This window comes from Aspergillus steynii (assembly GCF_002849105.1).
Source record: "Aspergillus steynii IBT 23096 chromosome Unknown P170scaffold_5, whole genome shotgun sequence".
NCBI lineage: Eukaryota > Fungi > Ascomycota > Eurotiomycetes > Eurotiales > Aspergillaceae > Aspergillus > Aspergillus steynii.
In genome coordinates this window covers 2,755,651-2,779,111 of record NW_020194402.1, presented here as the reverse complement: position 1 = coordinate 2,779,111, position 23,461 = coordinate 2,755,651, and the positions used below count along the sequence as shown (strand labels likewise).

The 23,461-nt window shown below is 50.6% G+C and overlaps 9 protein-coding genes across 9 annotated transcripts; 4 read left to right on the top strand and 5 right to left on the bottom strand.

The window, feature by feature from the left end:
* Positions 1–449: 449 nt before the first annotated feature.
* On the bottom strand, positions 450–2,082 carry P170DRAFT_211578 (uncharacterized protein). Its single transcript, XM_024842818.1, has 2 exons — positions 753–2,082; positions 450–660 (listed from the first exon to the last, which is right to left on the bottom strand). The coding sequence occupies exons 1-2, from the start codon at positions 1,743–1,745 to the stop codon at positions 532–534; spliced, it is 1,122 nt and encodes a 373-aa protein (XP_024703698.1). The 5' UTR covers positions 1,746–2,082; the 3' UTR covers positions 450–531.
* A 30-nt stretch (positions 2,083–2,112) lies between these two features.
* P170DRAFT_465773 (glycosyltransferase family 69 protein) lies at positions 2,113–3,920 on the bottom strand. Its single transcript, XM_024852349.1, has 3 exons — positions 3,316–3,920; positions 3,021–3,246; positions 2,113–2,962 (listed from the first exon to the last, which is right to left on the bottom strand). Exons 1-3 carry the CDS (start codon positions 3,868–3,870, stop codon positions 2,547–2,549), a joined length of 1,197 nt encoding a protein of 398 aa, XP_024703697.1. The 5' UTR covers positions 3,871–3,920; the 3' UTR covers positions 2,113–2,546.
* An 830-nt stretch (positions 3,921–4,750) lies between these two features.
* P170DRAFT_511007 (uncharacterized protein) lies at positions 4,751–10,296 on the bottom strand (the record flags this gene model as incomplete). Its single annotated transcript, XM_024854839.1, has 1 exon — positions 4,751–10,296. The coding sequence occupies one exon, from the start codon at positions 10,294–10,296 to the stop codon at positions 4,906–4,908; it is 5,391 nt and encodes a 1,796-aa protein (XP_024703696.1). The 3' UTR covers positions 4,751–4,905.
* A 1,840-nt stretch (positions 10,297–12,136) lies between these two features.
* On the top strand, positions 12,137–14,455 carry P170DRAFT_497721 (Di-copper centre-containing protein; the record flags this gene model as incomplete). The annotated part of the gene is made up of 7 exons (XM_024854118.1): positions 12,137–12,490; positions 12,555–12,938; positions 12,997–13,335; positions 13,412–13,533; positions 13,595–13,936; positions 13,992–14,271; positions 14,324–14,455. The coding sequence occupies 7 exons, from the start codon at positions 12,137–12,139 to the stop codon at positions 14,453–14,455; spliced, it is 1,953 nt and encodes a 650-aa protein (XP_024703695.1).
* Positions 14,456–14,914: 459 nt separating this feature from the next.
* Positions 14,915–15,844, top strand: P170DRAFT_438047 (uncharacterized protein). The gene has a single exon (XM_024849499.1). The coding sequence runs from the start codon at positions 14,967–14,969 to the stop codon at positions 15,804–15,806; it is 840 nt and encodes a 279-aa protein (XP_024703694.1). The 5' UTR covers positions 14,915–14,966; the 3' UTR covers positions 15,807–15,844.
* A 94-nt stretch (positions 15,845–15,938) lies between these two features.
* On the bottom strand, positions 15,939–16,962 carry P170DRAFT_211498 (uncharacterized protein). Its single transcript, XM_024842817.1, has 3 exons — positions 16,275–16,962; positions 16,148–16,205; positions 15,939–16,098 (listed from the first exon to the last, which is right to left on the bottom strand). Exons 1-3 carry the CDS (start codon positions 16,711–16,713, stop codon positions 16,071–16,073), a joined length of 525 nt encoding a protein of 174 aa, XP_024703693.1. The 5' UTR covers positions 16,714–16,962; the 3' UTR covers positions 15,939–16,070.
* Positions 16,963–17,273: 311 nt separating this feature from the next.
* Positions 17,274–18,268, top strand: P170DRAFT_438046 (U4/U6-U5 snRNP complex subunit SNU23). Its single transcript, XM_024849498.1, has one exon. The coding sequence runs from the start codon at positions 17,452–17,454 to the stop codon at positions 18,091–18,093; it is 642 nt and encodes a 213-aa protein (XP_024703692.1). The 5' UTR covers positions 17,274–17,451; the 3' UTR covers positions 18,094–18,268.
* P170DRAFT_411206 (uncharacterized protein) lies at positions 18,268–21,207 on the bottom strand. The gene is made up of 4 exons (XM_024846880.1): positions 20,964–21,207; positions 20,610–20,906; positions 20,436–20,545; positions 18,268–20,386 (listed from the first exon to the last, which is right to left on the bottom strand). The coding sequence occupies exons 1-4, from the start codon at positions 21,099–21,101 to the stop codon at positions 18,397–18,399; spliced, it is 2,535 nt and encodes an 844-aa protein (XP_024703691.1). The 5' UTR covers positions 21,102–21,207; the 3' UTR covers positions 18,268–18,396.
* Positions 21,208–21,398: 191 nt separating this feature from the next.
* On the top strand, positions 21,399–23,207 carry P170DRAFT_411205 (phosphatidate cytidylyltransferase; the record flags this gene model as incomplete). The annotated part of the gene is made up of 2 exons (XM_024846879.1): positions 21,399–21,596; positions 21,675–23,207. Exons 1-2 carry the CDS (start codon positions 21,582–21,584, stop codon positions 23,205–23,207), a joined length of 1,548 nt encoding a protein of 515 aa, XP_024703690.1. The 5' UTR covers positions 21,399–21,581.
* Positions 23,208–23,461: the final 254 nt, after the last annotated feature.

Here is a 23,461-nt window from a genome sequence, read left to right as displayed (position 1 = left end):
GTACATATCATTTGCGAGTTTCTTCGACATCTACCTTATTCACTGGTGCCTATTGACAGCATGAGGTGCCCTATAGTTCGGGGCCCTGGTCGTGGTCTGCAGGTCAAAACGTACGTCTCCAAGCAGAGAACAACCTACAAGACTGCAACTTCGCCATTCGATTCTCTCCTCCAAATAGCCACCGTCCCTGAGCTTTGCCGTGAGGATACATAGGCAAAGATATGTTTATTCGATCCAATCGCAATACAATTTACATAAAATATCTTTTGCTGACTGCCCTAGACATACAACCGAAAGACATCAACCCATCTCAGTCCCAACATCGCAGCATCAACCCCGAAATAGTAAGATGACACCATTTCAATAAACTTTGGTGCTTTGTTAATCGAGTATGAGTTGATCAAAATGTGTATCCAATATTACCGGAAGTACACATGTGGTTGTAGAAGGAATGAGACGTTCAAACAATGCGAGGCACGGCAAGGCACGAATGTCAAATGTTCTCCCGTGAAGCGGGAGCCATTGCAGAATTCAGTCCACATGTGTGCACGACATATGGTGAAGCCCGGCAAAGACGAAATGCGCAGACAGGAGAATGCTGGACAAGGAAGGTGGATAACTGGGAGGAGGGAACTGAGAGGAGGGAGGCCTTATGAAATACTACTCTGATATCAGCTGTGCTTATTGTTCTTTGGGATATGCGTCAATTGCTAAAACATATTTCATACCTTCTGTTTCTCCTTTCAACTTACTTGAGAAATATGTTTACCCTCCTTTATCTCTCCACATTCTGAAATATGATCCTGAAACCCCTTTACTGTAAACTCACGACGCCAGTGAAGCGGCCGATGATAATGATGAGATTCGCAAGCAATGCAATGAAGTCCCCATTCAAGAGACCCAGTTTGTTGATTAAAGAACGGGGCGCGTATAATGCCCATGAAACGCTTCGGATTAGAACATTGTCCATCAAAAGAATCTTCAAGCCTGGGAGGCCGCGGGCGCGCTCCGCCTGTTCTGCGAGTAGACAATTTCGAATTGTAGGTCGCCAGTCTCTTGGCTAGCGTTTCCGACGCGTATTTCTCCATGGAGTGAATTGTCCCATGGGCAACAATGCCAGCTTGTCGTGCTGCGGAATAATCGAATAATGTTTGTCGTTGTCGACATCTGAGCTCTAGGGGCGAATAACAGCCAGGGAAGCTTTTCATGCAAGGTAAGCCCGGTAAGTGTTGAGGGTAAAGTCCAAATTTGCGGATCGCATCAGTCCGCAGTAGGGGGAGGTATTCAGTCTTCTCAGTGAAACATAGAAAACAAACGCGACGACAGGTGACCAAATAGATGTATCCGCCGAAATCACCACAGCTATCACATTCAGCCGTACATAGTTTCTCGTACAGTTCCTGACACGAAAAGAACCGTGCAGTTTCTATGTTGAGGCTCGCGCGAATTAATGCCGGTGCGTGGACGCGGATATGCCTATATTGTGGAATGGAGTTCGTTATCAGCCTTGCGCTCTTGTTGACGCGTCGAAAATCAGTCAGCGACTGCATGTCGAGGAGGATGAGCGCCATTTGAATCATCTCAAGAGGGAGTATTTCAAGAGCCCCCAGCCCTTGAGCCGGGGGTTGTAAATCCAAATCGAAAAGGTCAGTCCGATAAGAAGTTTGGTCAACGTCATCTAGTGTACTGTCCTCGATTTTGAGAAAGATATAAGTCGATTCACTTGTCTTCTGAATTTTAGGCATGGAACTATTATTGCGAGAGGTACCGAGCAGTTGCGGGATATCGCCCCCGATTCCACTGAAAGCCACAAAAGGGGCCCCTTGATGCCGATTGATTGGAACTGATTACCGAGTATTGAGGGTGGACGAAAGCCCCTTGGCTCGGAAATCGCCTACTGGACCGGTTCTGCCAAGACCGCTCGGAGCAGCATTGAAATCACCTAGGTAGTATGTTGACATGAGAATATGAATCTTCAATCGAGGTAGCTCAATGAAATCAGATGGATGAATGATTGAAGTCGACGATGGTCTGCAGCGATCTACGCTGTGGGCCACTGTGGATCACGGACTGCACTAGACTAGATCGGGTTACTGCCGCCAGATCCCTAGCCGAGAAACCTCAATTGTCTATGTTCATGTATATGATTTGAACGTGCGAATCCGATTCTCTATTAGACACCACACTCAGTTCAACCCCAGCCTTATGACAGCCAGCGCTTGATCTGCGCCAAACAATTCCATGGCCACGAACAGGGAAGAAGTCGCCCACAAAAGGCGACTGAAAATATTATCGGAGGCAACATCAATAAACGCCCAAAGCCTAGGCAGATCCTGACATTGAGCGTATAAATAGAATCGCCGATGGCTTGACAAGGAAAGGGGGAGCGCCCATATCCCTCGTTAAGCGCCTGGTCAAGGCCGCGAGAGCTATTCACTTGCAAAGCACTTCCTTGTGTTTAGGTACAGGAATGTGATTACGGTAGTTCTTAGGCCATGGTTTGTATCAAAAGTCCTGAAAGAAGCAACATCATGACTACCGATGTATCACACGTGTGCCCAACCATTGGAAATGAGAACTTGCATCTCATTGATCAAACAGAACTCTCCAGGTTCCTCTCTGTCGTCGAGGTCTGCTTTCCAACGATTCACTCGTTTCCGAACGACGAATCTCTTCAGAAGCGATGTCGTAGCCCAGCGTCGAAATCTGTTTTCCCAGAGCGCTATAGCTACACTTTGCAGCCCTATCCAGGCGGAAGCAGGGTGAACAGAATCGTATGCTTGTGCATTATAGCCGACACGAACGTTAGGGTTGAGATAGACGCCTCTCGTACTTGAGAGAGGGTTGTCCGCATGAATCAAACAACATTCGGAGCCCTCGAGATGTTGAAGCGCAAGGGAGTCAGGAATACCTCGAAATCGCAATGGTTTATCTGACACAAATGGCTCTATCGGCATGGCCACTGTAAGAGAGCATGATGAGCAACAGCCTCGCCAGAGTAATTGAACAGAGAAACATACCCATGCCATTCCAGCAGCTTCTGACAGGCACCGGGGACATTGCCAAGAGCGCGTTTCTCGAAGCTGCAGCGCGAAAGTAAGGCCATTTCTGCATCACGGTCTCGCTCCCCTCGGAATCACGCAGAGCAAATGTATCGTAATATTGAGGCGGCTTCGAAAAGTCCAGAGAACAAGCTGCTGCGTACTGACCGTCGTTCGTGTTTAGCAAGGACAGCACATCTTCAACCTGCAACGAAGCGTGGCTTAGTTAGAAGCGTTGTGAGAAAGACAAGCCCGCGCATAACAAGCGTCTTACCGTGAAAACCACATCATTCAAAAAAAGAACTTTATCAAACGTGATACCTTGTCGTATCAGATCTTCCAAAGGCTTCACTGTCAAGTTCCGCAGCCGAGCGAGATAAGGTATGCGTCTAAGCTCCTTTTTGTTGCGCGGCGTGTCAATCCAGCCTTCGTTCGAAGGCGCCGAGATTTCATCTTGATGAGTTGTGTCGGAAAGCGTGACGTTTCGTCGGACACCCAGCCGATCCAACTCATTATCCAGTTGCTGGAGAACCCCCTTGGTATTATCCCAGCTTCCACTTTCAAATACACTGACGAAGACGTTCTCTGCACCCCATGTTTTGACAACCTGGATCAGGGCATCGTTCCAGTGGCTTCGAAGAATAGCTTCATTGTTCCAGTGCATGCTTGCAATGTAAATCCGCTCGCCCCGGCGCGTCCCTTGACGCTGTATCTGCTCGACGGCGGAAATTCGATGATGCACAAACAAGCCTTCTAGCCCTGTCCAGGCTGCTACACAGATTAACAGCCCCTGGATGAGGCGGCGATAAAATCCATAGCGGTAACTCATGATGTGATATTACAGCCACAAAGGCCCTATGAATCACACGACACATCAGGAGATTTGAAGAATAGGGGGTTTTCTGCGAGTTTCCTCTCGAGCTTTTGCCGCCGACGCCAAACAGGGATCAACCCTTGTCGAACAAGGGTTATTTCTTTGTTAGTGTTCAAAGCAGTATAGCGTCATTTTAGCGTCACTTCTTCGATCCACCCCGGTGCGTAATTGAAAAGACTCGAACTAATACTAATAATATACAGCGATGATTGCTGAACCGTTGTTGTCAGCGGAAAGGCGTAGACAGTCTCCATGATCGCGAAGGCTTCGTGATAATTTTTGATGCAATAATTCGAAAGTCCTATCCAGTCTGACAGGTGGGGCTGTTAAACTCCTTTGTTTGATTTCTCTAAGAACTGAGTGATGAAAGCTTAAACGCATCAGATATCGGAAGGCGACGGGTAACTTGACTCACTTTGTCCCGAGCTAGTTCTCGTGCGCTTCTTGGTTAATGTCTACATACATCAACACGGAATCCTTCCGAAATCCAACAAATCCCAGTCTTTATTGAATTGCGCTTTTTCTAACCTTGGAATGGATATCAAACTGACACCTGCAGGACGGGAACACAATATAACACGAGCATTTCACTATGCAGATTCTGTCAAACCTAAACCCCAAAGGGGTTCCCAAGATCCACAATTCCCCCTGTCAAATACAACTCGAAGTCTCTTTGTTATACTTATCTCATTTTGCTCAACGCTGCTAGCTGGGACATGAACAATCACTACTAAAAGCGCACATTCGAAAATAAGAAGAAAGCTAGCTGCAATTTAAGGCCTATGGAATCTCGCCGCTTCAAATATCGAATGCTTTCCTTCTCCCCTGAGACGATCAACAATTAAAAAATTCCAGAAATCAAAATAAATCAAGGGACAATTTGAAAGTGTGAAGGGAAAAAATAATAAAAGAAAAAGACACCCGCGCAGATCGCGACGATCAACCTGATGAGCAGTTTTACAACACCTTACAAAATACGTTGCATACACATCAGACACCCATGTGAACAAACGCAGCCCAAATGTAGGGATTCTCCGCCAGAAGTCCAGCACCTTTTACCTGCGGTTGATCACCAGGCTGGTTAGATGCCCCTGGGTGAGAGAGGTGACAGATGGCTTGGTGCAGCGCCTGGGAAACCGAATCGTCGGTCATATTTGCCTCCACAATACGTGAATAAACAGCCTTGGCGACATCCACGCAATGGCTGTCCGACACAGGCCACAAGGATCCTATGACGTGACGAAATCCAGCCAGAATAAAAGCCCCCATTACATGGAGACCTTCTTCGTCTAAGCCATTCACCACGTTGCTCCCGGATGAGCAGGCGGAGAGGTAGCTTAAGAACGCATTTGTAGGCTTACCAGGGACTCTTTGCAGGATGTCGAGAACGCGGATCGGGCCGTTGGAGAGCAGTAGACGGCTTTTGGATGGATCGGACTTGTCTGCCTCACCATGGCCTGCAAAATGAAAGATATCACATCCTTCTAGGCTTTTGAGGACTGTTTCTTTCGATGGCTCGGGAAGAAGCCTTTTGCTGGATTGCGGAAGATTGTCATAGACCGCCCGGGCCTCACTCTCTACATGATCCAAAGGAGACTTTCTTGGGGTTTCTCGCATATACACGATGACTGCCTTTGGCTCAGAATCGTTGCCCGATGAAGGTGTGCCTTCCTTCTGAGCAGGAAGGTTGGTTTGAAATCGTGTGTTATCCTTTCGACTGGCATAGGCAAATAGCAGCGATTTGAGGGTTGGACTGTAGGATGAGGACACCCTGTTCAATACAAAATTGCCAGAGTGGTAATCGCCTGCGGCATGAATCGGAAGATGGGCGAGCTTTCCAGTTGGAATCCACCAAACCCGGGGCAAGTCATGGTTAACGGGACCTCCATGCCCAAGTCTCTCCAGAATAGGACTTGCGACAAAATCCCAAAGCCATTTCAGCATGTTGAGCATCACCTGCTTTCCCGGGGAACCGGATGCAATCAAGGAAGCTTGTTGTTGTACCTCCTCTTCATTAACTCCCTTTAAATGTACTTGATCGAGGCCATTTTTGTCGAGAAGAAATGCATCACAGCGAAACGAGACATTGATGAGGACGATGGTTCCTGATGGGTTGCTGTCCAAGAAGTTCCTCAACTCACAACTGAGATATGGCTTGTATTTCGCACGTGGATCTTCCGACGCATTTGCAACCTCAACATAATTTTGAGTCGAGGCCATGCATGCTTTCAGTTGTAGATCGGGGGTGTGGCATTCACCGGGTGTGCTGAGAAAATCATGGACCCAGAGCCTATCATCTCGTGATGTCAGCAGCTGATTGGCAATCACACCACGACCAGCCTGCAAGAGTCTCAATGCGTTGACCGGACCTTCGTTCATATCGAGCGCTATAGCTGCTGCTTTACGGGCAACGCCTTCAAACTCCACCAGCTCGTCTTGTTGATCTTTTTGGCAGCTCGAAGAAGCTACGAGAGAAGGTATTAGGCCCATGATAATCTGACAGATAGCATAGACCTCTTTGTCATTTCCCTTTGACATCATGATGTTGGCATGAAGCAAAGCGCATTGTATTAGTTCTCGAGCGGGGGAGTGGCTTGAGAGAAGTGCATCACGGAGTATTGTGTTTGCCAAATCAGATGGCTCTTGGTTAACGTTGGCCTTGGACTTCTTGCGAAGTTTGAGCGCATACAAATACACAATTCTAGCTCGCATGGGTGTGTCAGGCATCTGGCTTAGGAGTACATAGCTCCCTTCTGCTTCTGTGACCGCATCGTTGATATCTGAATTCCTTCCAAATAAGTCGAATCTTGTCTCGAGATAGTTTGCAAGGTTTATACTGTGTATCATCCGATCGTAAGTCAAAACTGAAGCTTCCAGAGCTTTCCTGCCATGAGCTATAGCTTTTTCCAAGTTTTCAGGCTTTTTGCTGTTCATGAAAAGGCTGTGGTATTGGGTTGCAAGATTATTCAAAACCTTGGCCTTTCCAGTAGGGTCATTGACAACGGCGTCCAATGCTTTCTCATTCGAGTCGATTGCTTCTTTGAGACAAGTTATCTCACCAGTTCGTTCGTACTTGTGAAATAGACCCGAGGCCAGGCCGTTCTGGGTCAAAACCTGCAGGAACGGCTCCGAAGGCATGAGTTCGACAGCCTCCCGAAAATACTTTATCGCACCATCGAGTCTAGCTTCTTCATGAGACTGTTCATGCTTTGCTATCAACGCATTCCCAAGGGTGTGAAGGATGTGTACGTGATCGACCTTAGACTTCTTCTGAGTTTGTTCCATAATGAGAAGGGCCTTCTCGGCTTTGGAAACCGCCTCGTCCAAGCTTTCACATGACCCATACACTTCATAGCCGGTTAAGAGCCTGTTTGCGAGATTTCCCAAGAGTTTTGCCCTTTGCAGGTCTCCCTCGGCAGCTTCCACGGCATCACGGGCCTGCTTTATCGAATTGCACAGATCGGGCTTCAATCCATTTCTCTCAAACACCCAAGATAAATGTAGGCTGTATCTGCTCAGAATATTACCTCGGGTGCCTGGAACTGTAGACACACCCCGTTCACTCAGTTCCTCTAAGGCACGAAGCGCCCTTTGATCGATTTTGATGCATTCCGTCAGATCCCGCTCCTCGTGATGTTGTTTATATCTTTCACCCAATTTACCTGCCAAGTTGCAGAGCCTTCCGGGGCGGTATGGGCTGTTGTTGCCAGTCCCATCCACAAGGTATTCGTATAATTTTATTACCCCCGTGAGGGCGTTCCCATTTGAGAACATGAGGAACTGTTGGTACTGTCTCTGAATTTGACCCTGAATGACAAGGGCAAAGTCTGGATGCTGTTTGCGAGAAGCATGCTCTTTCTTGACCAATCCCACTGCCTCTGATCCTAGAGAGATTGCAGAATCTAGGTCCTCTTCATTAAGAAGGGCCTTAAATCGCGCAACCAGTCTCTGTGCGAGACAATCGAGTATTTTGGGGTGGTTATGATGTGTCGTTAATGACAGCCTGACAGCCATCTGGCAGCAGGAAATACCCTCGTTGATATCTTGCGGATTCCCACTGTCATCGAAACTCTCATTCCACCATTTACCGAGGGTGCTGAGATTGATAGCCTGATTGTATGGTGGTATGGACTTGATGGACCTTTCTGCGCACTTTATAGCCTTCTCCAAATCTGCCCTGACAGATGACTCCCTGTACTTTTCGTGGTGCTGTAGAGCCAAGCGCCACTGATCAAACGACAGTGCCTCGTTGCCAAAAGTCTCCCGCTCCTTCCAGAGAGTGCGAATATCAAGCTTCTCCACACCCCATTCCTCGACATGGTCGTCGGACGGGTCATCGCCGTGTCTTTCTGGTCGTCTCAATTTATTCACTAGACTCTTTAGAGTGTCAAGAGGATTTTTGCCACCTCTTGTGGCACCTGTTTCTGCACTCTGGAGGTCTTCCAATGTGAATCTTTCTAGGGAGATAGATCGCGGCGCAAAAAAGAGCTTGAAAGTATCGAAGATTGAATTCTCCTTATGAAATGCTTCAGGCACCCGCATCCGTAAACACAATAACTTCTCTCCGTTCGGATCCAAGCTCTCGGTCACGGAACTCTTTGGATAATACTTTGTGATCCCAAAAGCGGGGTTTAGGTCGAAAATGCTGAAATCGAGGACCTTGTCTGACAGGTTTTTGACGTGTACCACTAGAAAGGCACCATGCGTAGCCACGAACATGCCATCCACATACTGCACCATCTCCCATTTTGACGGATTATTCACCTCTTCCTGTTTTTTGCATTGCCCAACAATGGTAAATGAGACCGCGTTTCGCATGGGTAAAACGGCATCCGAGCTTTTCAGTGTCTTCATGAGTTGGAACGAGGCCAGATGTCTGAGTCGATAAACCAGCCTTTCTACAGACATGATACTGCCATCAAAGGGCATAGACGGAGGGTCCCTCATATTCACCATGTCCTTGAGAACGACATTGACCTCGGTTTCATCGATAGTTAAACGGAACATAAAGTCTTCATCAGGGGCCTGTCCCATCAACATGAACTCTGGCCGCTTTTCTTCGGGGAATTCATTCCATGCTTTTTCGAGTTTATCCCGGTGCTGAGATTCCTCGGGTAGGAGGACGACGAATCTCTCCGCAGGAGGAACGTAGGAAAGAACAGCCTTACATCCGACATCCACTTGCTCTTTTGAGCACATAGTTTTGAGGGTAGTTGCCTTTGCAGTGGAAGGCGATACCTCAAAAACTCTGACCTCCACAAGTTCACCGTTGGTTGTCCGGGACCAAATAATGTACTCGGCATTTCTAACCACGCCATGGATAGAGCCCGAGTCGAGTGTCAGGTTTTCCCGGTCGCCATCTACACTGTGTACAGTGATGGCAGGAACACGGGGAGGGATATCTGTCCCGAAGAACTCTTTGTCAACCGAGCCTCCGATTACTGGGTTCTGGAGCTCCTTAGAAGCATTCCGTATCTTGGGTCCCAGCCTCTGAAAAAGCATCTCGGTAGATACAGGTGTCTTGTGCGTCCGAGGGAGACTTTGAAGGGTGTCGAGCAACCAGTAAGTCAGATTCCCACTGTGGATGTTATCAGCCTGCTCAGGCTCCATGGCAAACTCGCGAGGACGGCAGGCCGCCAGGAGCGTGTAACCCTGGATTTCAAGGAGCCACGGCTGGCTCGTTCGGTCTCCTGAGTAGACTTGGTTTGAAATATCACGTTCAAAGCCAAGTCTATCAAGATCCTGGTCAGCTCTGGCCTTATCATCGGAGGTAGATTTGTATATGCTGTCAACTTGGCGAGCATTATCTGGCCTCGAGCTGCCCCGTGTGATACTACCAGAATGGCAGCAGTCCATGACGACCGTCAGTACTAGCTTTTTACCCAGCATCTTCTTGATGTAGAGCCCCAGCTCAATATCACGAACAAGAGCGCCCCCGGCAGACTTAGCTAAGTCAGAAGGCAGAAGGCATTCGTCGATTCCATCTTCCCCTTTTAATTCGGGATACACGGTTGTCGCCTGTCCTCCGTGTCCAGAATATTGCAGGTAAACCAAGTCACCAGCCTTTGCATTTTCGATAATCCAATTCAAGCCGCAAATGATATTGGCATATGTAGGATCACCACATCTTGTGTCTGGGTCTTGTTTCAACGGAAAATATGCCTCTGTTGTGAGTTTCCTGATATTCCTTTTGGCAACGCCCATTTCAGAAAGCAGGTGACGCTCGACCCTGTCAATATCCCTAACGCATCCTTTAAGATCAAGAAATTCCATTTTTCTATCGTGGATACTGATGAAAGGACTTTTACCGGCGTCGAAAAGATCGATGCCTATCAGCAATGCCCACTTGGTAGCGGTCTGGCATGGAATGTCGCTCGTCATTTTCCTTTTCTCTTGTTTTTTATTTCTTTTCTAATCTTTGGTGGAGGACGCAAGGAGAAGCAGTGACTAAAGGAAGAACGTAAACAGGCTTGATGGTAATGGTGTCTGCGCACTTGGTAAAGGAGATCATGTAGATTGTGCAAGGGTATAGCGTAAAGGCCTGAATGGACTGAATTCGTTGTGCATTCGATCACGTATTCCAGGCCCACCCTTCCTCTGTCTACTATCTCGAAGGCTTACAAAGAGCCCGTGCGTACGCGGCCCTCCAATTTATTGCTGGGCAGATATTGATCCATGTATGTACTTTTTCTCGAACATGGACTAATGCAATGTATCTGTCAGCGCAACCAGCAAAAGCAGTGCACTATTGTAGGTGGCCTTTTAGGCATGCTACGTGTCATGATTCGCATGGCTATTACCGAATACACATGCCTTTGCGAGACACTAGCCTTTGGCTTTAGGCATCGCACCCCTTTATCGTGGATGTTTAGCTGGCCTGACGCTCATCGACCTCGGGATTTGGCCATACAGGCCTGCATCCTGACTAGAAATCTGCTAATAGCGACGGAGCTAGCCCAAACGAAAACAAAGAACACTGAGAAACGTAAAACCTGGGAATTAGATACCGTATGGGAGGAATTCTACGAATCCATTGGAAACCGTAAATGGCCTACAGAAATAATCACGCCGTCCTTCGTTGCAGGCAGCATACCCCGCACGAGGCTGCAAAGTCATGCAGCGCAAAGCATCCCTGAATCTTGGGGCCCAAGCCCGTACAAAATTCATTGTCTTAACAGGCAATGATCTGTAAATGATCCCGCCATTGGGCCTATGTGCATACGACGGAACCTTACTCCGATCAAGGCCCACATGTAAACAAGACAGCACAGTCGGTTTGGCACCTTACATGTCTCTCTGACATAGCGCAGGTCCTACAGTACGCTCGATTGGATTTACGATCAGCATGTGTTTTCCTTATGAGTATGCCCACTCACGGCTCAGTCCGTGGATAGGCAAAGTGGCGGATGTGTATAGCCCTCGGTGAAACTACACTCTCTACCTTCTAAATCTTCTAGAATCATCATTCACCGTCTAACTGTCCTTGGTAGTATGACCTTCATTTTATTCATTTTCAAATTATAATCTTGATAAATTAGCAATTACTCTTGACATGATGCAGACTATAATTAACCTCTCATATAAATACTCGGTTCCGTCTCGCAGCGCAGCATTTGTTGCGTGGCACCATAGATGCCTCGTGCAGAAGGCTGCACTTTCCCCGGACGATCATATACTATCAGAGCTCTGCATGCATGTAAACTACCCGTCGACAGGGGTGAAAATCCAGGCGAAACGGAACACTAGGCATGTTCTACCCAATGGGAAACCAATTGGAGGACTGACAACAGACCTGCAAATAACTAAGTAGGTAGCATGAAGTTGTCTTCCCCGCGCCACGTACATACGCAGAGGACACACTCTGGATAGCATGGGAATTTACTTCACATCTGCGTTTGTACGAGGTGTGCCTCATGCAACTAAGCGTCTACGTGGCCGCTGTTATCACACACTGCAAGATGCACGGTCCTGTCGAGTACAGGAGACATTGAAATTTTACGCAACGTGTGCTCTTGTGCAGAATTTTCTTTTTCATATTTATTTTTAGGACAAGATCTGACACCATGGTGATATATAACTAGAAAAAGAACCCTCCGCAGGGAATCAATCCCCACTTATCAAGTTTGAATATATCAACCGGCCCATTTATCGTGCACCCCAGTTAAACAGTCCCACGATTATGGTATAGAATCCTCATCCCCAGCTTTGTGTACCACGCAACATGACAACCAAAGAGCAATCCGAAAAGCCATCATATGCCATCACAGGCATACCTATCAAAGGCGATGGCGGCAAAGTCCCTGTCCGCAAGGACATTGACATATGGTATGAAGAACAGGCGGCTGGGAACCGCATTCAACTCACCCTCTTCCTGGAGGCCTTGACTCTGATGCAAAGGCGTGGTCTGGACGACAAGCTGTCGTATTTCCGACTGGCGGGGATCCATGCCGCGCCCGGGGGTGAATGGGATAACGTTGACCCTGCGCCCACAAACTCTGGCAAGAAGCAGGGATTCTGCGTGCATAATCACTACACCTTCCCTACCTGGCACCGAGTCTATATGACGCTGTTTGAGGTAAGTAGTAAGCCCTGAGCCCAGAGACAGGAACTAGCCTGACAACCACATCACGACACGACAGCAAGCTACATACGAAGCAATGATTGAGTTTATCAATACTGAGGGAAATGTCCCTTTGACCGAGCGAGACACGTGGAAAAAGGAGGCAGGCCAGTGGCGTCTACCGTACTGGGATTTTGCCCGGTTCCCAGACCAGCCACAAACCGGGGGACGGGAAAACGAAAATAGGAAGCTGCGGTTGCCAAAGCTGGTGACGGAGTCAAATGTTGAGATTGAAAGGATGGATGCGACTAAGAGCAAAATGGAGCGCACGAGTGTGCCCAATCCGGTTCACAGATACGCTAGTCCAGTGCCAATGGGTAAACTTGACGGTAAATACGCCATCGACGAGGAAAAGATCTATGAAGGCAACCCTCCCGATCAAAAGTTGAAGTTCACGTATCCGGTAAGGAACCATATGTGCAGGAAACGACCTAGTTATCTAACACATTCTCTTCATTCAGTGGGACAAGTGTGTCTCAACCACCAAGTACGGCCTTATGGACGACAACAAACCGGCTGCCTGGGAGGATGCAGGTCAGCATTGGGAGAAGTCGAACCTGGCGTTGAATGAGCACGCGTGGAGTCAAAACGCCAGGTTGGGAGACTATCCACCGACACTCCAGGAAATGACATTCCGTCTTCTGAAGAGCCATATCAAGGACTGGGGGTCATTTGCAACGACTCGGTTCAATCCACGCGGTGACAGAGAAGATGGGGGTAAGGAGGACGGGGCAAAAGATCCTTTGAGCACGAAACCAAACACCTGGCTGTCTCTGGAGTCCATCCATAATAACATTCATGTAAGGGTGTTTTTCTTTCGACTCCTTGTTCTTTCGACGGTGATATTGGCTATCGAACCCTGTCTAACAGATACAGAACTGGGTTGGTGGGTCCCAATTCCAACTTCCGCGAAACGGAGATACGAGGTTCTGGGGCGCCGGGCATATGAGCAGCGTCCAGATGGCGGCGTTCGATCCTCTCTTCTGGGTGTATCACTGGTAAGCACAAGTTGATGCAACGCTGTGACTCGGCTAACAAGTGGGCATTGGGACTTTCCAGCAACATCGATCGTTTAGCCGCTATCTGGCAAGACCTCAACCCCCGTAAATGGTTCGATGATGATGATAGTAAGGGCTTCTTGGGCAAGGAGCTGCGCCCTTTCAGTCGCAAAGAAGGTGAAGAAATCATCTTTTACAAGTCAAGCGACACACAGAATTGGACGGACTTGAATTATGACTACGAGATAACCCAGCAGAACAAGCTGACAGGACCTGGGGAACGCAAACCGATCGAAAAGGCCGTCGAAAGCCTTTACGGTCAGGGAGTCAGGAATATCTACGATAAATTAGTCCCCAAGGATGAGAGATTAGAGGATTACGTGCTCTCCGTTGAGTATGACCGGTTAGTATCGTCCCTTCCACTAGACTATGTTTCGATCTGACGGTGCAATGGCAAGATATGCGCTGAAGGGGGAGGCCTTCAAAATCAATACGTTTTTCGACGAGGTTCTCAGAGACGAGTGTCAGGTTCCAGACTCCAAAGGCTTTGTTGGCAGTACATACAATTTCAGCGCATCAGTTGAGGCGGGGAACTGTTCGAACTGCCGGGAACAGATGGAAGAGGGCATCAAGTGTATTGCGGAGATCCCAGCGACAATTCCAGTGTACGCATACCGAGCCGTACATGGGGACAACCCAAAAGCCATCAAATACGTCGTGTTGAATTGCCTGGGCGAGGTAGGGTGTCCACTACGTTATGCTTTTATCCTGGCTGACCCGTTCTATATAGCCCGCGAAAGTCCCTGCCAATATCACGCTCAGGAAACTGGAGGTTCCATTCTATGAAGCTCCCTCGAGAGGGACCATCCCTCATTACGAGGAAGTAAGTCATGGGGAACCGGCAATGAACGTGTTTGATTAAGATGAATTGCGATTGTTGGGTTTGGACACTCGCTTCAATATCTGTTCCTTACAGGCGAATATGCTGGATCCCCAGACTGTTATTCTATACTGGAACCAGGAAGCTAGTCATTTAAGAGAATCCGAGCGTTCGTTCAGCTGCGTACAAACTAGATATTAAGTCCACAGATGGCACTCGTGGGCCAAAGAACTATCAATAGAGTTCCTCTCCATTGCCTGAATTACTCCTGGAGGGGGTTCACGGCGTGAACTTCAGACCAATACAAGCTCTGGGGATAAAAGCGAGGGGCTTTAGGTGCCAGAACAAGTCACTCCAGCATCAAACCTCTAGACTCCGACATGCATAGTATTATGCAGCTAAGACCAGGATCCTTGATTAGGGCAGGCTCCCGGGTCGAGCAGCGCCGCAATAATACCTACAGCCCCGCCGAACGCTTCCAATCCGACTTCCCTGCATAACCGACCAACCCAGCGCCCTCAACCCTCACCACCACCTACCCTCATATCGCACCATGTCTCCTCCCGCAACTATTATCCTGAAACAACCCCTCCCCACCGACGCAGTCAGCCTCGGGCGCCTGGTCCAAAACCCCCAGGACCCCTCCCAAGACTACTACGAACCGCCCACCCCACCGACTGATGTATCAACGCAACGCCTGGAGAAATTCAACGAACTTCTCACCAAAACCCGCGACACGCGGCTCCACGCCTTCCTCACTACGATCATCTCCTCCTCCACCTCGTTCAGCAACGAGCAAACCACGCAAATCGACTCCGCGCTCTGCATCACCCGCCAACTGCACAACTCATCCGACTATTTCCGAGACCTGTGCCTGGTCCCCCGGGCCCGCAGGTGGCTTGAGTACGCCATCACTCGGAAATTCAAAGTGTATCTGGTTGTCGGCTTGAAGACCGTTACCGACGCCACCGTCACATTGCGAGAAGGCCGGTCCCGAGAGGTAGCCGCCGAGGCGCAGGTCCCCGTGGGGGCGGCCGCTGCCTCGGTGGGTGTGATGTTGCCGGGGGTCGTGGACCCGGGGTTCGGAGTATCGAATGCGCGAGGGACGGCATCGGAGGTGGGGTTCTTTGCCCCGGGGGAGCAGGTTTATGCGGTGCAGTATCGGCGGGTGGAGTTTGCGAGGTTCTCGGGAAGGAAGATCGAGACGAGTTGGTTGGAGAGTGGGAATCGTTGGGAGTTATATATTGGGTCGAGGGGTGCAAGGGAGGAGGGTGAGGATAGGGAGGTGAATGGGATGGAGGTGACGCTTGGGGAGGATACTGGCGAAGAGATACTTGGGGGACATGGGGAAGTCGTGGCTTTAGGAGATGAGAAGGTCTATTTTTTTCCATAGTTTCTCACAATTTTATAGATCGCCCCTGGGATCCAGTCAAAAGATATTATGTATGTGATATAGTTGTGGCTACTAGAGTTAGTTGTATTCGGTGCCTATTTGACAGGAGGCATGGTAGGGACCGCCCGGTCCAGACCCGATGTATAGGAACCAGAGTAATGGTACAAAAGCTGGCCAGCAGCTTTGATACCATCAGGGGTATAGGAGGTATCTGATAGATCAAGTGGCAAACAGCCACCATTGTATAGGTCGCATTCAAGCGAGTCATGATAGACTTGGCAGGAGGAATTGCCTGCGACAATCAGTACAACGACATGCCAAACACGACCAGAAACTCTGACCTCAGAAAAAAGTTCCAAATCAGATGGATGCACAGAAAAATCAGCGCATGTATCAACACTACACCAAAGTCAGCACCCAAACCCTCACACTTCCTCCACCATCCACCCACCAGACAGAAAAACAAACCTTCATTCCCAACATATCTCACGACCTTCAACCTCCGCCCCCGACCCTTCAACCAAGCCGACACCAATCCCACCTGACAAGTCTCCCCGGGGATGACAAAACACCCGCCCCGTCCGCGCTGACACTCCAAATGCCGCCGTCTACGGTCCATGATGCGCCGAATGCGCCAATTGCAGAACGACTCGTCCGTTCGAAACGAGCACTTCTCCATCGGACACTCGAGTTTGCGCTCGAATCGCTCCACCAGCCAGTCGACTTTCAAGTGCACGCCGGTGTACACGAGCGAGTAGAAGTGCTGGCTGGTGTGTTTGAGAGCCAGAGCGTCTGGATATGAGAGGTACGAGGAGATCTGCATGTGGAGCTCCGTTGGGAGGCCTGTTAGGTTGAAGGTGCCGGTTGGTTGTCGGGGAGGGTCTTGAGCCGGGGAGTAGGAGTCCATTGCGGCTTGCGAGCAGCGAGCGTGATCAATTAGGGTAGATAGATAGGGGCTAGAAGGGTAGCGGATCGACGCAGGATGGGTGGGTTCAATCTCAAAAGGTACAAGGGCATTCAAGACTATATAACAAAGGCAAGGCAGCGAGGTTGTTGCCTAAGGACTCAGACACTGATTGAGACCAAAAGATAACAGACCAGTGGCAGCTGGCGGTTATTAATACACCCAGAACCACCGAGATAATATATATGAAATTGAAGAAATGTCTCAGCTACTGCAGGGCTGTGTGAGACTCAGCCGCAAGAAACGAGCCTGTCGTCATTGATTGGACTGCGAGCTCAAGACGTGAGGGACCGATTCAGGGCGACTGCAACCATGCCGGGAAGGAGCATGATGGGAGGCCTGAGGATCAGCAGTGAACCGAGAACGAGAGGATCAGCTGAACGTGAGGTACCCCGTCGCTGCAGGAGTGGTGTCCATCCGATACGCCAGGATGCGGGATGAATGGAGCCAGCAGGAGATGCATCGCATCGACAATCGACCGATCAGATCCGATGGGGCGGTGTCCAACTTCTCACCGCCTACCGCTCTCGGTGTCGCCGCTTTATCGCCGCAAAACTTCCCCGACGAGCTGCCTTGATCTATCGTCATTCATCTGTCAACTATCAAATTCCACAACGTCCTTAATTAATCCCCCATCTTCCTCTAGCCTCCTACACCCAACTTACGCAAATTACCTCCACCATGTCAGGCAACCCCTCCGCGCCGTCGGACACGGCCTTCCGCAAAACCTGGGACCGCGAAGAATACGCCAAAAAAGCCGCCGACGACGAAGCCAAACGCAAAGAAGAATCCAAAGCGCGCTACGAGGCCAAACTGCTCGGCAAGAAATGGCACGCCCCGGTCGACTACAGCTCTCTTGAAGCGACGACGTCGCGGAAGCAGCGTCTCGATGTCGCGTCCATGGTGGGCAAGACCACCATGGTGTCGTCGGCAAACGCGATCGGCAAACGCGGCCGCGGGGCGGGATTCTACTGCTCGGACTGCGATCTTACCTTCAAAGACAATCTGCAGCTGGTGGAGCATTTGAACAGCAAGCAGCATTTGATCGCGACGGGGCAGAGTGGCGAGGTGACGAGGGCGACGGTGGAAGATGTGCGGGAGCGGTTGAGGATGCTGGCGTATCAGAAGCGAGTCAGGGAGGAAGAGGAGCGGCGCGCGTGGCAACTGGATCTGGGTACTAGGTTGAAGGAGCGGGAGGAACAGGATGCGAAAGAGCGCGAGGAGAAGAGGCGGAAGAGGAACGAGAAGCGGCGGAAGGGTGGAGAGAATGGGATCAAGCAGGAAGAGGATAGTTGGGAAGGTCGTCTGGGAATCATCGCATAGTTGGAGACTTGCTTGGAGATGCTCTCGTTGCCTGTGGTGAGCATACATTGGTGTCATGATCGATAAACAGTTGCAGTATACCCATGGCGTTTGGCTTTGCGTTGATATATCTTTTATGGGACCGGGATTGGGTGTAAACATTCAAGTGATATGAAATAAAAAGTTGCATATAATGTACTGACTGCTATTGCGGCAAAAATTGTACTCCAGATGTTGTAAAGCACCAATATTAACGATTTATCCAACGCCGTCCGTCCATATCCCATGCCCTCCCAATCCGAGAAATGTAGTAAATATCAGGTCCTAATCCGTGCATTCAATTCCCTCCAGCACACGCATTGCCCGTGCCCCTTCCTTTTCGAATTGACCAACAAGCCTCTCGCATTCGCGTCGAAGTCTCTCCTCTCCGTTCTTTGCATTCCACGTGATCCATTGTTCCACGGTCATCTTCTTTTCTGGGCTTGTCAAATCGCCTTTGACGCTGCTCAGAGCAGTGGTGATGTCGACGTTTTCCTTGTCGCTGTTGCCGGCTAGCAGAATCTCGTCGATGTCAATCGCTTTCCAAGGACAGGATGAGCTGAGACCGCCCGCGTTGGCAGTGCGTTTCGATGGTGAAGGGGTACTCGGCGCCAACGGAACCCGGAGAGATGGCTGCTTAGAGGGGGACGCCGCAACGGCCCGGGATGCTGATGGTTTCATGAACGGCGGTCGGTTTTCGGCGTCCGAAGATTGTGGTGATAGCGACGGAGTGCTCTTCGAAGCAGATGGAATGGGGGAAACAGCTTCAGGCTCATCTGCCTTGACATCGTCTTCTGGAGCGGCATGGCCACTGGATCCGCGTGATTGTGCAAGCGACTTAGCAAATTGCCTCTCCTCGGGAATGTCACTGTATCGCTCGGCTGTCTTAGGAGGCACTCTAGAAGATCTGCGCCGAGGTGGCTGTGAATCGGGTTCGGGTTCGGCGGCCTCCTGGGTGTCCTGAGGCTTTGGGGGCTCTTCTGGCTGGACTCGTTCTTCGGCCTTGGGCTCTTCAACCTGCTCCTCGACCTGTTCCTCGACCGATGGGACTGGCTCCGGTGCCGTCTTTGACGACTTCTTCGGCTTTTTGGTCTTCTCTAACGAAGTCTTTTGTTTCTGTTTCTTCTTCGTGCCCTTGTCACCAGGCTCGGCCGGAGGATCTTCCACGGGTTTCTTATTTGTAATTTCCACAGAGACGAATGATTCGTGCCGGGATACATCCACATCCCTGTCATCGTCCGATTCATGATCCGGTTCAGGAACGGGTTCGGCAGGCTTCGCTGGTTCTGTCGGTTCTTCGGTTACTCGCCTAGAGCTGCTTCGACCCCTTGACTTTTCCCGCTGGCTTGATTCCCTTTTTGTTTTCGGCTGAGCAGGTTCCTCGGGGACCGGCGACTCGGCCGTTTGAGTTTCTTCAGGAGCGCCCGGATGTGATTGTTCCACTTGGTCGACAGCCTCAGCTGGTGGTTCCGGGGACGTGTCCTTCTTCTTTTTCTTAGACTTGGACTTGGACTTCTTCGCGGTTTTCTTTTCGGTCTCCTCGTTGGACTGTGCCGACCCAGCGTGGTCGAGCTCTGCTTCCAGGGCGGCGTACATATCGACGTCTTGGGGCTCTTCGGACTTCGCAGTCTGCTGAGCAGTCGACGACTCGCTCGCTTTACGCGACTTGGATGATGTCTTCTTCTTGCTGGTTCCACGGGTCTTTTTAGGCTCTTCTTGTTCCTGGGGTTCCTGGGGTTCCCGAGCGGCATCCTCATCCTGCTGTGCATCGGCAATCACGAGATCCTCTTGCTCGCCGCGTTCTTGAGCACTCTCGCGCGACTTTTTGGCCTTCTTTTTCGTCGGGGCCTCGGCATGCTCGACATCCTGGGTATTGGCAACACCGGATCTCTCCTGGTCAGAATCGACTTCACCGCTGGCCCGCTTCTTGCCTCGGGTGGCTCGCTTTGGTTGGGGGTCCTCAGGCTGAGGTTGTTCACCGTTGTCGATTTCCATTTCTGCGGCGCTGGGTTCGGGATCGGCTTTCTTCGACTTGGAGGTTTTCGTCTTAGTCTTGGACGACTTCTTCGTGCTTTTCGATTTTGTAGTTGATTGGGACATAGGGGGGTCGATCACGTCGACGTCCGACACAGGTGCCTCGGAGATAGTAGATTGAGTCGATTGGCGGGAAGCCTTGGAGGTGCGCGCTTTTTTCGAGCGAGATGTTTTCTTCTTGCCACCTGACTGGGCAAATACGAAGAACGAACAGTCCGATGAGCGGCGATAATGTTCATCACTGCAAATGTCAGTACTCGAAAAACGTATAAAACACGGTCTTAACTGACAAGGGGTTGTCCTTGGGTTCCCATCCGTCGAGCGACAATTTGCAGTAGGCACAGCTTGCCAGGTCGTCGCTTTCCTCGGTCGGGCAAAAATACCACCCGCCGTCAACCATCTATCCCACTCAACAATCAGCAAGGGACATCCAGCGCATGATATTTTATCGCGATCCACTCTACCTTTTCCGATTGACAGACCCAGCCTTTTTTGCCGTCATGTGGCCACAGTTCACCAAACGTGGCCAATCGCGCCTGTCTTATCGTGTCGCTTGTTGGATCTTCAATCTCTGCGGGGTTGGAACTGTGCTGCTGAATGTCCATCATGAGAGCCCATCCGCAGTCTGGGGAATGCTTCAGATGTTCGGTGATCGGATTGTCCTCTTCTTCCCATCCATCGAGCGCTCTCCGACAGAGGAAACATGTTGTATTATCGGGGTTGGTTTCGTAGGGGTTATAAAAGAAACCCGCATGCGCCAACTGCAGAGGTTACCAGTTAGCAGCCAGAATTCACCAGTTCGATCTGCAAAAGCATACTTCAGCAGGCGAAGGCCTCCTGTGAGGCCAGGCGATCGCTTTCGCGGTCTTCGCGCTCGATCCTCGTCGCTTCTCCGGCTGCAGCACCAGGTCGAAGCTGGCAAGGCGGGCGCTAAACGTTTCCATGTCCTGGGTCATTGTGGGCAACGCATGGGAATCATGAGGTGAAAAAAAATGAGGGCCCAGTACGCGCTGGGAATTTCGATGCGATGAATGTCGCACTGAGTCGGCAGGGTCGGCGTTGAAGTGGTTGCTATCCGGGCGCTTGTTTACTTCCTGTTGTTTGGGTCGCTTCTACGCAACGCGCCCGCGGAGAGCCTGGTCACGTGCTGTGGCGCATACCGTGGCGCAGTGGCAGCCTCAGGCCGCAGCCGCAACCCCGACGAGTACGTCAGTCTCTCCCTCTCGTTGGCCCTTCCGATATCCCGCAGTATCTGCCGGTGCTCTGTTTTCTCCTTTCCTCCATCTGATCTCCCCGGAAATTATGATCTGAACCTGTCGTTGCAGATGGTCTCTTGATTTGTCGTCTTCCTACAGCCCTCGCTGTGCAATTCCCTCCTTTTCTTCTGTTTCCTCCCTCCCTGTGCCTTCCTTCCTTTCCTCCGTGGAGCCGCAACGATGCGCGAAGCTACGGTAGGCTACTCTCCGGGGGCTGTTCTTGGCCCAGAATAAAATAAAAATAGAATGCTGATCAATGATATTCGTGTATAGTCCCTCCTTATGAACTCGTCGGGCTCCTTCCGTATGCATTTACGTCCGAACCCTCCGTTTGCTGCGCGATGCTCTCGCATTCCGAACGCCCTTCGCTCGTTTCCCCTGCAGACCTCAACAGACTACAACGGTGGCTCTTTAACGCGACGACTCTACACCGGTCAACCACATGGCTCTCGTTCGAGCTCTACGGATCGTCTCCTGGCGCCCTCGCCTGCCTCGTTCTCGACCTCTTCGCAATATTCCGATCCCGGGGACTGGGAAGTCAATTCCAATCTTGCGATCTCGGCATTTTCGGAGCTGCCGTCGAAGGATTTCGGAGTCAACCAGCATATGGTCATTAACCAGGAATTCAAAGAGGCCTTGCGCCAGATTCTCTGGGGGTTCCGCGCTCCGATTCGGTATGCATTCGCCTACGGGTCGGGAGTCTTCCCGCAATCCGGCAGCGCCCCCGGCTCCAGTCAATGTCACCCATCAGCCCCGGCGGCCATCAAGAATATGCAGCAAGGACAAGGGAAGATGATCGACTTTATCTTTGGCGTTTCGTACTCTCAACATTGGCACTCACTAAACCTTAGTCAGCACCGTGATCATTACTCCGGGTTAGGTTCTCTGGGATCCTACCTGGTTTCGCAAACGCAGGACAAACTCGGCGCCGGCGTATATTTCAATCCGTATGTCACGGTCAATGGCACGTTGATTAAATACGGAGTCGTAAACTTGGACACGCTCTGCCAGGATCTCAGCCAGTGGGGCACCTTGTACCTGGCCGGGCGATTGCAGAAGCCCGTCAAAATCCTGCGCGACCATCCGCGGGTGCGACTCGCCAATCAGATGAACCTGCTGTCTGCCGTTCGAGTAGCCTTGCTGCTGCTGCCGGAGCAGTTTAGCGAGTTCCAGCTTTACAGTACCATCGCAGCGATCAGCTACATGGGTGACATTCGCATGTCGCTGCCGGCCGAGGACCCTCGCAAGGTCAACAACATTGTCTCCGGACAGATGGCCAACTTCCGGCGGCTGTATGCGCCGCTCATTGACAATCTTCCCAACGTGACTTTCAACGACAAGCGCTGCACCCAGGAGGACTGGATCGACGATCCGGGTGCCAACGTGCGGTTAACACAAGACATGGACCCCGTCAAGCGTGGTAACATGGTCCGCCGACTGCCCGAGTCCTTCCGGGAGAAGCTGTATTTCCAGTATCAGTCGCGCTACGAGATTCCGCGTGCTCAATTCAACCAGATGATGAAGGAGAACAACGACAAGGACCCCGAGCTTGTGCGTCGCCGACAAGGGGGTGAATTTGAGCAGCGGATCGCCAGCGATTCGCACCTGACACAGGAGGTACAAAACTCGATCACAAAGACCATCCGATGGCCCAGCCTGGTGCAGACCGCCAAAGGACCGCTCACCTCGGGCGTCAGTCGTACCTGGCGCTACTTGCGAGAAAAGCAGAACAAGTACAAGACGTCGGGCCAGAACCCTCCTCCGACGAGCGAGGAGTCGTCGTCCAAGGCCTCCAAGCAAGAATAGATACTCATGATTGCAGATATAGCCGTGTTTGACGTATGTTTGCCGTTGCAGACTGCCGTGAGGGCAGCCCAGCATTCCACGACGTACCGAGAGTCGACTCGATTCGGCTGTGACCTGTAGTAAATATGTGGAAAATTGCATCCATGATCGTTATACGTCATGAGCATAAATATAACGAGCAGTATATAGAAATGGAGTTGCATTGATTGTTTATTTCGTAATCCCTTCTTATCCTCTGTATGGACCCGGCGATA

Bases quoted from the DNA above. Each gene is read 5' to 3' on its own strand.
- P170DRAFT_211578 (XM_024842818.1), bottom strand. From the start codon at position 1,745: ATGCCTAAAATTCAGAAGACAAGTGAATCGACTTATATCTTTCTCAAA. The intron at 661-752 runs GTAAGTTGAAAG...ATATCAGAGTAG, and splicing joins AGGGTAAACATATTTCTCAA to TATTTCATAAGGCCTCCCTC.
- P170DRAFT_465773 (XM_024852349.1), bottom strand. From the start codon at position 3,870: ATGAGTTACCGCTATGGATTTTATCGCCGCCTCATCCAGGGGCTGTTA. The intron at 3,247-3,315 runs GTAAGACGCTTG...GCTTCGTTGCAG, and splicing joins TGAATGATGTGGTTTTCACG to GTTGAAGATGTGCTGTCCTT. The intron at 2,963-3,020 runs GTATGTTTCTCT...GCTCTCTTACAG, and splicing joins AAGCTGCTGGAATGGCATGG to TGGCCATGCCGATAGAGCCA.
- P170DRAFT_438047 (XM_024849499.1), top strand. From the start codon at position 14,967: ATGTCTCCTCCCGCAACTATTATCCTGAAACAACCCCTCCCCACCGAC.
- P170DRAFT_211498 (XM_024842817.1), bottom strand. From the start codon at position 16,713: ATGGACTCCTACTCCCCGGCTCAAGACCCTCCCCGACAACCAACCGGC. The intron at 16,206-16,274 runs GTTTGTTTTTCT...ACTTTGGTGTAG, and splicing joins GAGATATGTTGGGAATGAAG to TGTTGATACATGCGCTGATT. The intron at 16,099-16,147 runs GTCAGAGTTTCT...TGATTGTCGCAG, and splicing joins ATTTGGAACTTTTTTCTGAG to GCAATTCCTCCTGCCAAGTC.
- P170DRAFT_438046 (XM_024849498.1), top strand. From the start codon at position 17,452: ATGTCAGGCAACCCCTCCGCGCCGTCGGACACGGCCTTCCGCAAAACC.
- P170DRAFT_411206 (XM_024846880.1), bottom strand. From the start codon at position 21,101: ATGACCCAGGACATGGAAACGTTTAGCGCCCGCCTTGCCAGCTTCGAC. The intron at 20,907-20,963 runs GTATGCTTTTGC...TAACCTCTGCAG, and splicing joins GGAGGCCTTCGCCTGCTGAA to TTGGCGCATGCGGGTTTCTT. The intron at 20,546-20,609 runs GTAGAGTGGATC...TGAGTGGGATAG, and splicing joins GGGTCTGTCAATCGGAAAAG to ATGGTTGACGGCGGGTGGTA.